The sequence below is a fragment of the Coenobita brevimanus genome, chromosome 60 (assembly GCF_032717465.1).
Source record: "Coenobita brevimanus isolate Jiangsu-jjx chromosome 60, ASM3271746v2, whole genome shotgun sequence".
In the NCBI taxonomy this organism is placed as follows: domain Eukaryota; kingdom Metazoa; phylum Arthropoda; class Malacostraca; order Decapoda; family Coenobitidae; genus Coenobita; species Coenobita brevimanus.
In genome coordinates this window covers 5,408,941-5,422,811 of record NC_137013.1, presented here as the reverse complement: position 1 = coordinate 5,422,811, position 13,871 = coordinate 5,408,941, and the positions used below count along the sequence as shown (strand labels likewise).

Here is a 13,871-nt window from a genome sequence, read left to right as displayed (position 1 = left end):
GGTTCACCCATTTGCTGTTCCAGTGATTCGAAGGGAACCCGAAGATCACACATCAAACCGCTATTTTTACCTTGTAAGTACAAAAAGGATCACTTCAGTAACAAGGAGCTGAGTGAAATACCCTAATCTACATCTCCAATTAGACCAGTTTCCCTCAATACTGAACTTCCAGTACCACATCCTCCAGAGCATATAACTTAAAGCGATGAGGAATCAAACGAAGCTGGAGTATATCACGAGGGAATAGATAAAGAAATTTCTGATCCACATTCCAGGCAACCTGTTCTTCCAGTGAACCATATTTACCATCACAGGGAAATTTGAATGACCATGTTCGTGACTTAGATCTATATAAGAAGCAAGCTGAACTTTTTGGTTCAAGGTTAAAGGGTTGGAATCTACTGCACCGTGATACAATATATATATATATATATATATATATATATATATATATATATATATATATATATATATATATATATATATATATATTTTTTTTTTTTTTTTTTTTTTTTTTTTTTTTTTTTTTTCCCCGCAGCAGCCATTAGGATTTCAATGAGTGCTTCTCTCAAGAGGATGGACTTGTGTTTTGTAAGATGCGTGTTCGGTCATGGGGACACTTGGTCATGAACTCAGTGTGGACGAGTGGCACTTATGCACTGCCTCCCAAATGTCAGCCTGAAAGTGGTCCACTTTCATAACGGAAATAAATTTCTTTCTGTGCCTCCACTTACCACAAACATGAAAGAGTCACATAACAACATGAAGTTGCTTTTAGATGTTCGGTATCAGAAATATAAGTGGAATATCTGTGGCGATCTAAAGGCCATAGCACTTTTGCAAGGGCTGCAGTTAGATTACAAAAAGTACTGTTGTTTACTATGCGAGTGGAACAGTACGGACAAGCAAAAATACCTCATTCGGAAGGATTAACCAAAACAAACACCTACTAAAATAATTATCGGTCCCCCCTGCTTCAATGCCCTTCGCAACTATTGCTGACACAGAAGTCTTGAATATGCGGTAAGGGTTGGTGTACCTGATCCTCCCCTCCCTCAATCTCTCCGACTCTCTCTCTCTCTCTCTCTCTCTCTCTCCAGATACAGTATAACTCTAGCTTCATGTCGTTTACAACCAATAATTCATAGCAATGGACATGATGCTCGAAGGAAGGTCTCAAAACAGTGAAATATTATCCATTACATAATATAGGAATCAGTGCTGTTTGTCTGCTTGGCACCCATTGTATCTGAGGTTACCACCGTAGGATTTTCTTACACATTATGATATAACCACCACTAATATTTTATGAATAGGTTGATGGCAAACTGTATAGGCCTAACTGTCCAGGATATACAACACCCTATAAACAGTTATACAATATGTTTCGTGATATTGCTGTAATATTAACCACATCAACGGCACGTGAATGTAGAAGTGCATGGATTATGAAACTGAGCATGGTATATCACCAGTCTGATAAAGATGATAACATTGTGGAGGGGATGATCGGTAGGAATAAACATTTATTTTAGGACAGGCTTTTACCTCAGACGGTTCTCGGTTTGCATATAATGTGAGGAATGTGTTGCTAGGAATATGTTTCAACCTGGACAATTTGTCAGTTACACACTACGGAGTCCCCGCACCTAGGGCTCATATTCCAGTTGGTTTCGGGTTCTTTCATAACACTTCTTCGATAGCAATTTATTCTGCACGTTACACGGCAACATCCTCTTTTAAAATTTTTATGAAAACTATGTTGATATTCAAATTCCCTAAGTAACGTAAAAGGCAGTGATAATTAATAAACAAAACAACCTCCTAAGTAAGCTGTGCAACGAAGCCTCTGCAACCACTAGAAATACGGACCTGAGTCTCAGCAGATCAGAGATACCAAGCAACCACGTTAACTCACTACAGTAGTTTATTTATATCTCTCGTTCAGTGTGTCGAATTTTGTCGCACTAAAAGAGTGCCGAGATATATATATATATATATATATATATATATATATATATATATATATATATATATATATATATATATATCAGCGCAGCAGCAGCCATAACCAGTCCACTGCTGAACAAAGGCCTTCCCCAACGTTTTCCACGAATTCCTTGACTGAGCCAATCTTTGCCACGTTTTCCCTGCAAATTTCTCTATCTCATCTCTCTATCTCCTGTCTGGCCTTTTTCTGCTACGCTTACGTACTCTTGGTGCCCAATCAGTAAGCCTCTTGCTCCATCGGTTATCCCTTATTCTTCCTATATGGCCTGCCCACCTCCATTTCTGTTTCTTTATAACCCCCACAATATCTTTGACTTTAGTCTGCTCTCACCCAAGTTGATCTTTTCCTGTCTCTTAAAGATATTCCCAACATTGACCTTTCCATCGCTGTCTGAGAACGGATTAATTTACTTTCCAATGATTTTGCCAGTTTCCAGGTCTCACAACCATACGTCATAGCTGAAATTATGCATTCGTCATATACTTTTCGTTTCATACAAACTGGCAAGCTACTCATCATAATGTCTCTATGTTTACCGAAAGCTTTCCATCCAATTGTAATGCGTCTTTTTATTTCGCTATCATGATCTTTCGTTAATTTTAGTACTTGCCCCAAGTAGTTGTACTCCTCAACTTCTTCAAGAATTTCATCGTTTATTCTGATGACGCTCTTTGGTGTTTGTGGATTAAACATTAGTTTTACTTCGGTTCATCTTCAGTTCTACTTTCAGACTTTCTCTGTTCAGGTCATTTAACATTTCTTGCAATGCCTCCGCTGTTTCTGAGATTTTAGGACAATGTCATCTGCAAATCTTAAATGGTTTAGTTTTTCTCCATCAATGTTCACTCCTTTGTTTTCCCAGTCTAGCTTTCTGAAAATACTTTCTAGGTATGCTGTAAATAATTTTGGTGAAATTGTATCTCCCTGACGCACGCACTTCTCAATCTTAATTTTTTCCGAGTCCTTATGTAATTTAACTGTAGCAGCTCTCTCTTTATATATGTTTTCGAGCAGGTTTACAACGTTCTCATTCACTCCTTGTTCTCGCAATGAATTTATAATTGCTATGTGCTCCACTGAGTCGAAAGCCTTTTCGTAATCAACAAAACCTAAGCACAGTGGTTTATTATATTCTATAGTTTTCTCAATTAGTTGGTTCATTGTATGTAGATGATCAGTGGTCGAATACCCGCTTCGGAATCCTGCCTGTTCACGAGGTTGGTTTTCCTCCAGAACTGTTGTTATTCTGTTCGTAAGGACTTTAGTGCAGAGTTTGTAAATGACTGATAATAAGCTAATGGGTCGATAGTTACTAAGATCTTTTGAGTCACCTTTTTTGTATAGTAAAATAACTATTGCATTACACCATGTTTTGGGAATTTTCTTCTGTTTTATGCAGTGGGTAAATAAGTGAGCAAGCCGATTTTGTACTTCTACTCCGGCATTCAAAAGTAAATCTGTTACTATTCCATCTTCTCCCGGAGCCTTCCCTCTTTTCATATTTTTAAGACAAATATTTACTTCGGCTGGTGTTACCTCAGGTATTTCACTTGTGTCAACTGAAAAGTTAGCTATTGGTACTACTGTCTTTGATGCATAGTTCTTTGTAAAATTCTTCAACTCTCTTCACCATCTTATCTCTTCATTTAATGATTTCACCGTTTTTTTTCTTTCAGTGATGTCATTTATTGCTTTCCTATTGCCATTTTGCTTCGGACCTGTTTTAGACTTTTTCCATTTTTGATGGTCTCTTTGATCTGATCCATGTTTCTGTTCCTTTTTTTTTCTTCTCTTTGTCTTTTGTTGATAAGCTTATTTAATTCTGCTCGTTCTATTTCGTCTTTGTCTTTGCTTTCATTTCCTTTCGTTTTTTCATAAGCTCGAGTGTCTTTTCTGAATACTTCTTGGCTTTGGTTGTATTATGTTTTCCTACTACCTCTGCTGATTCTCTTAGCATTTTTGTTAGTCTGTCATTCAGCTCATCAGTGTCACATTCAGCATTACTTAGAGCCTGCTTTGTTTTCGTTTACTATTATTGGGCATATCTTTTTATCTTTAATCATCTTCTTTCTTTCATTTCTGAAATTGAATCTGGCTGTGCAACTCACCATTCTATGATCACTACCCTTACTTTGTTGATAACTGTGACATTTGTGATCGTGTTATTCTTAACTGCTATAATGAAGTCGATTTCATTCTTTGTTTCTCCATTTGGGCTTCTCCAGGTCCACTTTCTTCCTGTTCTTTCGTGGAAGAATGTGTTCATTATTCTCATGTTAAACATTTCGGCAAAATTTACCAGTATTTCTCCTATTTCATTCCTTTCTCCCACTCCAAATTTTCCCATACATGCTTCTCCATTTTTCGACTTCCCAACTTTTGCATTGAAGTCTCCCATGAGTATAGTATATGTTGTCTTTTCTTCTTCCATAATCTTGGAGATGTCATCATAGAATGTTTCTATTTCTTCATCTGGGCTTTGAGAAGTTGGTGCATATACTTGTATGACTTTCATGGTATATTTTTTACATAGTCTACTGTAATGACAACAAATGCTGCTCTTAGATACACTGCTGAATTTAACAATGTTGTCTGCAAGATTTCTGTTCATTAGAAATCCTACACCACTAACTCTTTCATTTTCCTTTCCTCTGTAGTAAAATAGGTGTTTGCTGTCTTCGAGATGAATTACTTTTTCTTCTTTTCTGCGGATCTCACTCAAACCTGCAATATCCCAACTAATGTTTTCCAGTTCAGTCATCAGGTTATCAAGTTTGTAACCTTTTGCGAGGCTTCTTACATTGTACTCATAGATCTTCATTGATTTCAGTTTGTTTAACATCCAAGAGTCTAATTTTCCAACACAGCGCCTACTCTCTTTCGGTGGCACACTGCCCGTAAGCACAGGAGGCAGTGCGGTTGGACCTTTAGTACAGTAGACGATGATCCAACAGGAACGCCTGTCAAATCATTTGCAATAGAACTCATGTTTGGTTGGAAGGCTTGTGGCAAATAATCTCACCTCCCTGCCACATAGTTTCTGGTGAGATGTAATTTTTGTGCCACCTTATTCGTTATATTCGGTGGAGCCCTATACTGTATACTGTATCTATAGGGGGTCCCATGGTCTACGTCGTCTGAGACGGTACCTTGTATATCTACAAGGCCTTGCCATATCCGCCACCCGGGGACACAAAATAAGTTTCAAAGCAAGCCTGAGGACAGTAAATCACCCATGGGGATGAGGGTGGGTTCATGGAAGGTGGGAAGTTTGAGGGGAAGAGCAAGGGAAGTCGTTGAGGCATTCAGTAGGAGGTGGGTGGATGTGGCATGTTTGCAGGAAGTCCGGTACAGGGGTGGATCAGCCAGATAGATTGTTGGGAAGGACTGTTGCTATAAGTTGTTTTGGCAGGGGGGGACAGACGGATATGGAGGTGTTGGTGTGATGGTTGCGGAGAAATGGGTGGAATATGTTATGAATGTTTTGAGAGTAAGCGATAGGATATTGGTAGTGAAAATTCTGTTGGGAAGAAAGATAGCTGCGATTATATCGGCATATGCTCCACAGGCAGGATTGGATGAATCAGAGAAAGATAGATTTTGGGATGATTTAATACGTGTAGTGGGTGGTATGCGGGATGATGAGATAGTGATTTTGGGAGGGGACTTTAATGGTCATGTAGGTGAAGCAGCACAAGGTTATGAAGGAGTGCATGGGGGATGTGCGTATGGTCTAAGGAATGCAGAAGGGGAAAGGATACTCGAGTTTGGGGAGGCAACGGACATGATTGTGTGCAACACATATTTTAGGAAAAGAGACAGTAGGTTAATTACGTATGAGTCTGGGGGAAATAGCAGTCAGATAGATTATTTTCTGGTTAGGAGGGCCGATAGGAGGTTAGTGAGGGATGTTAAAGTTATAGGAAGTGAGGAGTGTGTGCAGCAGCACAAACTACTGATTTGTGATATGGTGCTTAAAGAACAAGTGATGAAAAAGAGGACTTATGTACCTAGGAGGAAAATATGAAGCTGAAAAACCAAGTAGTAAGGGATGCCTTCTATAGCGAGTTGAGGAGAGTGGTGGCTGAACAGGGAACTGTAGACAGAGGCGTTAATGAACAGTACAGAGCCCTCAAGAACAATTTCTTGAGAGTTACTGACGTAACATGCGGCTGGACAAGAGGACCACAAAGACATAAAGTAACTTGGTGGTGGGATGAGGGTGTAGACGCTGCAATTAAGGAGAAAAGAAGGCTTTTCCGGGAACGGAAGAAGGGTGGTAGCAAAGAGTAATATTTGGCTGCCAAGCGTAGGGCTAGAAGAGAGGTATACAGGGCAAAGTCTGAGTCACAGAGACAATTACTTGATAACCTAAATCATGGGGAAAGGAAAAATATATTTAGGGTGGCAGGTCAGGTGAAGAGGGATAATCGGGATATCATAGGTGAGCAGTGTGTGAGGAATGATGAAGGAAGGGTAGTGGTGAACAGCGAGGATATTAAAGATGCATGGAGAGAGCATTATAATCGGTTGTTGAATGAGGAGTTTGACTGGGACAGGGAAGGTTTGGAGCCAGCAGATCCAGTGTCTGGCCCTTGGCCTTTGATTGATACTGCTACTGTGAGTGAGGCAATAGGCAGGATGAGGGTGGGGAAGGCAGCAGGTGTGTCTGGGTTGACTGCCGAAATGATGAAGGCCTCAGGCGATATAGGCGTGAAGTTAGCCACTGACCTGATAAATAGGATTATTTATGAGTGTGTTGTCCCAGATGATTGGCTGAAGAGTGTAATTGTAAATGTGTATAAAGGGAAGGGTGATGCCCTATAAAGAGGAAATTATACAGGTATAAAGCTTTTTGATCAGATAATGAAGGTAATGGAGAGAGTTTTAGAAGGTATGATTAGAGAGAGAGTGAATATTGATGAGATGCAGTTTGGGTTTAAGCCAGGTAGGGGGACCACTGATGCCATATTCATTGTTTGACAGCTTCAGGAAAAATATATTGGTAGGAGAAGGGATCTTTATTTTGTTTTTGTTGATTTGGAAAAGGCCTGTGACAGAGTCCCTAGAGAGGTGGTGAAGTGGGCAATGAGAAAGCTTGGCTTGGAGGAGTGGCTGGTTAGGGTTGTTATGGCCATGTATGTGGGTGCTCACACCCAGGTGAGAGTGAATGGAGATTTGAGTGATGAGTTTTCCGTGAATGTTGGTGTGCATCAGGGGTCAGTCTTGAGTCCCATGTTGTTTAACATGGTACTTGAAGCCCTTTCACGTGACTTTAGAAACGGACTCCCATGGGAGTTGTTGTATGCTGATGATTTGGTGTTGATTGCAGAGAATGAAAGGGAGGCGGAGGAAAGGTTTAGGAAGTGAAGAGATGGTATGGGGCAAAAGGGTTTAAGGGTAAATGCAGATAAAACAAAAGTGATGATATCTAGGGTTGGTGGCGGTACTGTCAAAGACGAGGGAAAGTGGCCATGTGCAGTTTGCCACAAGGGCGTGGGAAGTAATTCCATCTTGTGCGGTGTGTGTGATAAATGGGTGCATAAGAGATGTAGTGGTATCAGAGGTAGACTGCGAGATAATGCTGATTTGATGTGTACGGCGTGCCGGGGTGAGCAGGTGGAGATTGTCAGACGCGAAAGGATTGAACTTGCTGGTGAATCTCTTGAGTGTGTGGAAGAGTATTGTTATTTGGGAGACATGTTGTGTGCTGGAGGTGGGGCTGGAGCTAGCTCTGTGGCTAGGGTGAGAAGTGGTTGGAAGAAGTTCAGGGAATTCTTGCCTCTCCTGACATTGAGAGGGCTCTCCCTACGTGCTAAGGGGTCTTTGTATGCAGCATGTGTTAGGAGCGTAATGCTGTATGGCAGTGAGACCTGGGCAGTGAAGGAGGAAGATATTCGCCGGCTCAGACGTACAGAAATGACAATGATTAGGTGGATGTGCAGTGCGTCCCTGCATCCAAGGCCTGGAGGGGCTGAGTTTACAATGGAAGAGTTGAGAGGTAGGATGGGACTGGAGTGTATTAGTGTTGTGATGAAGAGAGGTAGATTGAGGTGGTTTGGACATGTGGAGAGGATGGGGGATGATAATTGGGTGAAGAAGGTGAGAAGTGTTAATATTGGGGGTGGAGTTATGAGGGGTAGACCGAGAAAGACATGGGACGAGGTCATTAAGTGTGACCTTAGGGTTAAGGGACTGAACAGGGAGGCTACAATGGATCGTGCAGCGTGAAAAGCCGCCATTAGGTGACCAAGGCCGACACATGCAAGCATGTTGGAGCCTTTAAAAACGAAAACGAAAACGAATATATATATATATATATATATATATATATATATATATATATATATATATATATATTTCGTGGTGTACAGTACATCACTTGTTCCAGGCAAGAAAAATGTTGTGAACAGTCCACTTCTTGACCATGAGAAAGTGTACCTTCCTCTTTTGCACATCATGCTTGGGTTTATAAAAAAAACTTTAGTAAAGAGATGGATAAAATGCAAAGTGGATTCACTTACTTGAGAAATAAGTTTCTCCGGATTAGTGATGCCAAGATTAAAGAAGATATTTTTGTATGCCCTCAGCTCAGAGAACTGTTAAGAGATAAACGACTTGAAGGAGAGTTGAATGAAGTTGAGAAAGCTGCATGGCAGAGTTTCGAAAGTGTCTGCACAAACTTTCTGGGAGATCACAAGTCGAAAACTATCCTGAAATAGTGGTTAACCTTCTTAAGTCTTACCAAGCAGCGAGATTCAATATGTTACTATTAAACTGTTTTTGGACTCTCTCTTTGACTTTTTTCCAGAAAACCTGGGTGCGGTGAGTAGTGAACACTGAACACTGTGAGGGTTTTCATCAGAACATTTCTAACATGGAAATGTGTCGAGCCTAAGTAGCCTATGGTGGCTGACTACTGCTGGACTCATAGGAGAAACATTTCCTAGTCAAAGTACCACAGAAAATCACACAAAGCTACTTTTCAAACTTCTAGTTCGTCTTTTTTTAAATCAGATTTTAATAAGTACGTAAATATATGGAGTTTTTAAACATTAAATTGCGTGTCACTCAAAAACCTTACCTGATAGAGAAATTTTACAATCATATTTTGGATTCAGCACAAAAGTACTATGAGAATCAGGTTTTTTCATCCTTGGGACACGAGAAAAAAAAAATAGAAAAAAGTTTCCCAGTGCTATAGTAATCAAAGGAAACAGAAACAAACTTTGGATTATGTTACTGAGAGTGACATCCTTGATAATCGCGTATCTTACTATCATGCCAAGTCCCTATTGCATCCTCACTTTATTTATCTTCCTAATACCATGTCTTGTATGCCTGATTGTGTGTGTGTGTGTGTGTGTGTGTGTGTGTGTGTGTGTGTGTGTCTCCTCTGGTGTATTCGTAATTTTGAGGCCAGGCTGCAGGAGATCCATGTAGGTACAAGCACTGATCCACGAGACACAGAACAGTACTTGAGTCGGGATTATTCCTCTGATTGGGTGCATTAGAAATGGAATGCACCACTGTGAACCCCGAAACGTAAAAACTTTTTGTACACTCCACAGTAATTTATGAAGTGTATCAGTAGATACCAATGATGGAAGTAACCCTTTGATCTGACTGTGGTAGTATTTAAGAAGAAAATGAAGTGGTGATATAATAATTAAGGGTAGAGTTAACTAAGTGAACGAGAAATTTGAAAAGTGTCGCACTTGCAAGAGCAGAGATTGATGGTCAGGAATGGATAATTGCGAGAATTTAATATTCACAGACAGAATACATCATTTACAGTGCTGGCTCACAGAGTTAGTTAAGAGAAATATAAGAGAAAAGGGTCGTCTGGTTCACGAATAAGCGTAGCAAAACATTGCATATCCAGTCTCTCCAGTCTTTTTACCTACCCCAGACGGAGTCCGACGAGGTACTGTTTTTGGTAGAGTTTATTTGTTTGTTTGTTGTTAGCAATATTACGGAAAAACGACTGAATGAAATTACTTGAAACTTTCAGGATATGTGGGCACTGGTCCCAAAAGAAAGTGATTAAATTTTGGAGGTAATAGAGTGATCCTGAAAGGCCAGAATCAAGGTCACGGATTTTCAAAGGGCTATAACTTGAAACCGGTTGAAGGTAGAGATATTTACTATCAAGATCATACAGGAACTCGTAATATGGGTTTTCATGTGGTAAAGACCTTTAACCTTGAAAGGTCAAGCTCAAGGTCACGGATATTCAGGGGGCCATAACTCGAAACTCGTTGAAGATAGAAAGATATTTAGTATTATCAATGTATAGGAAGTCCCATATGGGTTTTTATTGGTAACACAACCTTTGACTGAAGATGACCTTGAAAGGTCAAACTCAAGGTCACGGATATTCATTGAGTTATAACTCGAAACTTGTTGAAGTTAGAGAAACTTACTATTATGAAGATATAGAAAGTCTCATATGGGCTTTTATTTGGTCTCATGACCTTTGACCTTGAATGACCTTGAAAGGTCAAATGCAATATCACGGATTTTCAGACAGCGTATCTTGAAAACGTTTGCGCCATTACTTTAGACTTTAATTATGCACTGACATTAAATGGCAGTAACGGTTAAGTATTTAACAGCAGTAGAATAACTGCTGTTGGACGAGGTTTGTTGTGCCTGGCACCACTTGTTAAGGGTTATTATTCAGGTATAAGGAAAAAAACTAAAGTGTATACTTGTGGGCCCTAACTAATTAACACATTCCTATTTATTGCTCTATTGCGTTATTGAGGGGTTTCATCATTGCAGTTTCAGATCAATTAACCACGATCAAGGAGGTTTGACTGTTTTGAAATAGACTATTTTTTATAGTGTTTATGCTTCACACCACCACTGACACTTGCATCTTTCTTAGATGTCATAGCAGGGGTTAAATGTAAGTACAATGAGATAAGAATCAGATAAAATACAGGGATCATCACCAAGACATGCAGTGTAAGCAATCCAGATGAACACCCGCTACACCCAACACTATCTGTGGCCGCGCTGTAAACTAGTCTGGCGGACGCGGGAATTTTAAGTACCCTTTCGTAGTTTTTTTTTTCCGGTTTAAGGGATGTCCCGGTCCATCCAGTGCCAGATAATTGGTTTGCCGCATTTCATTTTTTATCTTCGACTAACTGCTTATATTTCATTATCCAGTGCATACATTTTCACATTAATTAATGAGCAACTACTCTGCATTTCTCTAATTAGTTTTACGATAACTGTTTTTTATCATTCAGTCGTTCTTCTGCGTTCCTTTTAGCCAATTTCCTCTTAAACAATCTTCTGTATCTTTATTTCATATACTTATTTTTTTTTTTTTTATTACCAACCTCTTAACGACCCTCATTCCTCTTTTTTCGTTGTTTTATTATATTCGATGTCTGGAGCCACATGAGGCGTGATTACTATATGTCTTACATACCCTCCATGTATGCGACCGCGTCTAAGTATGGGGGACTGTGGAGGCATTGTACACCGTTTGGCCATGACATTCCGTTTACGGTATACTGACTACTTTAAGAAGCACAACACAGACAATTGTTGGTGCTGATAATACCACAAGGAAGTGGGTGTTTGCTTTCTCACGCCAGTCCGAGCAGAATGTTCACACGCCTAGGGCACAAGACCAAGCCCCCACGTCATTTCCACAAAAAAAGAAGCACAGCTGCAGTTTCTTTACAACCATCTTATATTACGACTGGATAAGGCTCACAAATGTTCAACTTTACTGTTATCCCTGAGAGGCCACCTGGGGATTTCCTCAGCCTTTCAGCTATTTTTCTTTGACTTATTTTTATTAATTAATTATTATTATTTTTTTTTTTTTGCATTGTTGAATCCATAGTTACAATATTTTCCTACTAGAAAGGATCAGAGATATATACCAGGCCAGGCACTACCATTGTCCCAAACCCTGCTGGTTTTCTTCGTGATTGGAACTCCTCCATCAATACTAGTATCTATTTATCTATCTATTGCCAGATGCCTCAATCCCATACGGGGTGGCCACAAACAAATCGCCTCCGTGTCGCCTTGTCCCCCGCCATTTCACTGCCCTGCTCCCAGCTCACACCCCCCTCTCTCATATACCTCTCCACCCCATCCCTCCATTTCATCCTTGGCCTCCCCCTTCCTCTCTCCCCCTCCATCTCACTCACATACACTCTCCTCGTCAGTCTCTCACTCTCCATCCTCTCCACTTGGCCAAACCACCTCAGTATGTTTCTCCTAACGCTTCCTATCACATCCACATCCACACCACGCTTCTTCACATCCTTATTTGTCAGTCTGTCTCTCCATGTGTTAATTTATCGTTACACCTCGGCCTTCAGGTAGGAGAGTTTACAGTTGTAGGTCAGGTTAAACTGAAAGAGTAATAGTATGCTGTATTTATGCCTATCTGATCTAGGGTGCCTCGACGACTAGCTGATGAGTGAACGAAGTATACTCTATCCCCGCCAGTGTGAAGGGTGGCAGGTTGGCAGTGCAGGTTTAAAACTTTGAATCCGGTGATATTTTCATTATTTTTGCATAGTTTCAGGCCACTTGATTCAGGTTAGGACAGGCCTCTGATACTGAAGGAAATAACGCAGACCATAAATCCTTCAATTCGCAAAGTCTCTCCTTAACTTGGTAAAGTCTTCTAAAGGTAACAAAAATAAACTGAAAAATACGACACTGTACTGAAGTGGTTCGTAGGCATTTTTGCTACAGTAGAGTTATTTCCTTCACTCCGATTTTTTTATCAACTCTTGACGATGTCATTCAGTTTAGAAGACTTTTCAAGCCGGAGTTCGATATGCCGTCATTAGCACCTTCAGTACCCTCACAGTACAGCAGACCTTTAATAAGTTGGATAAAATCATCTGGAGGTAATACAAATAAAACAAGATATGTCATCGTAGACAATGGGTTAACTGGTCTGGCGGTGAAGCTCTCAGGTTACGACGGGCTGTGGCTTATGCGGTACGGTTTGAATGTCAAAGGTGACCAGAGGTTTTACTTCACGCAGATCGCTACTTGGCGCATAGGTCAGTCTTTTGCCTTTAGACGTCGTAGGGTGGAATTCTCGAATATATTTACGATCGATTACCTGTCCTAACCATGATCTTTTCACAGGAAGGACAAGGAATGGAGAATTCACTCTCAATATTTCTTGTTCCTCCTACAAATGTTAGTTACGACAGAAAATACGCTCTCAATATTTCTTGTTTCGTCTACAGATGTTAGTTACGACAGAAAAATTATCCCGTTGCGTTGTTCTGAAGGAAGGAGAAAGAAAGGGAATACAGATTTTTTTTTTTCTGTCTTGTTCTTCCTGCAAAAGCAAGTACAAGTTACAAGGAATCGAACACATATATGTTCGAGAATTCCACTCTTGGATAACGGTAGCCTAGCCTCGGGTCCCTACGCTCCAACAGGGGCAGCATGAGATGGGAAATTACAGTTTTAAAAAAGGGATTTATGACGAAAATTTACTATACGTGTTTCAGGATGCCTTGATGACGTACGAGTGAGCGGCCGGAGTGTCGACCTACCCACCACCAGCAACAGCAGTGAGTGGGGCGAGGTGGTGGAGTGGCAGGGTGTGGAGGCAGGCTGTGTGGCGCCACCAGTCTGCACCAACACCACCACCTGCACACCGCCGTTCACCTGCATAGATACCTGGAGGGGTTATACTTGCTCGTAAGTACCATGTCATACTGTGCACACTCAAGTTAACATGGCCTGCCTCTTAGGGATTTGAACTACCTCGGGTCATGCACGATTAAATCGATTTTGTTAAAAAAAAATCTTAAATTGATTTTTTTTTTACCAACTGGCTCACAAAGAA

At 40.5% G+C, this 13,871-nt stretch overlaps 1 protein-coding gene across 1 annotated transcript in view; it reads left to right on the top strand.

Annotated features, from left to right (window-relative positions):
• The window catches only part of LOC145403139 (putative neural-cadherin 2), a 180,275-nt gene that overhangs the window by 152,143 nt on the left and 14,261 nt on the right, over positions 1 to 13,871 (top strand). Inside the window, exons 29-30 of the mRNA XM_080274964.1 lie at positions 12,943 to 13,068; positions 13,531 to 13,723. Of these exons, the coding sequence (XP_080131090.1) occupies positions 12,943 to 13,068; positions 13,531 to 13,723 (319 nt within the window). The remainder of the gene's footprint in view (positions 1 to 12,942; positions 13,069 to 13,530; positions 13,724 to 13,871) is intronic.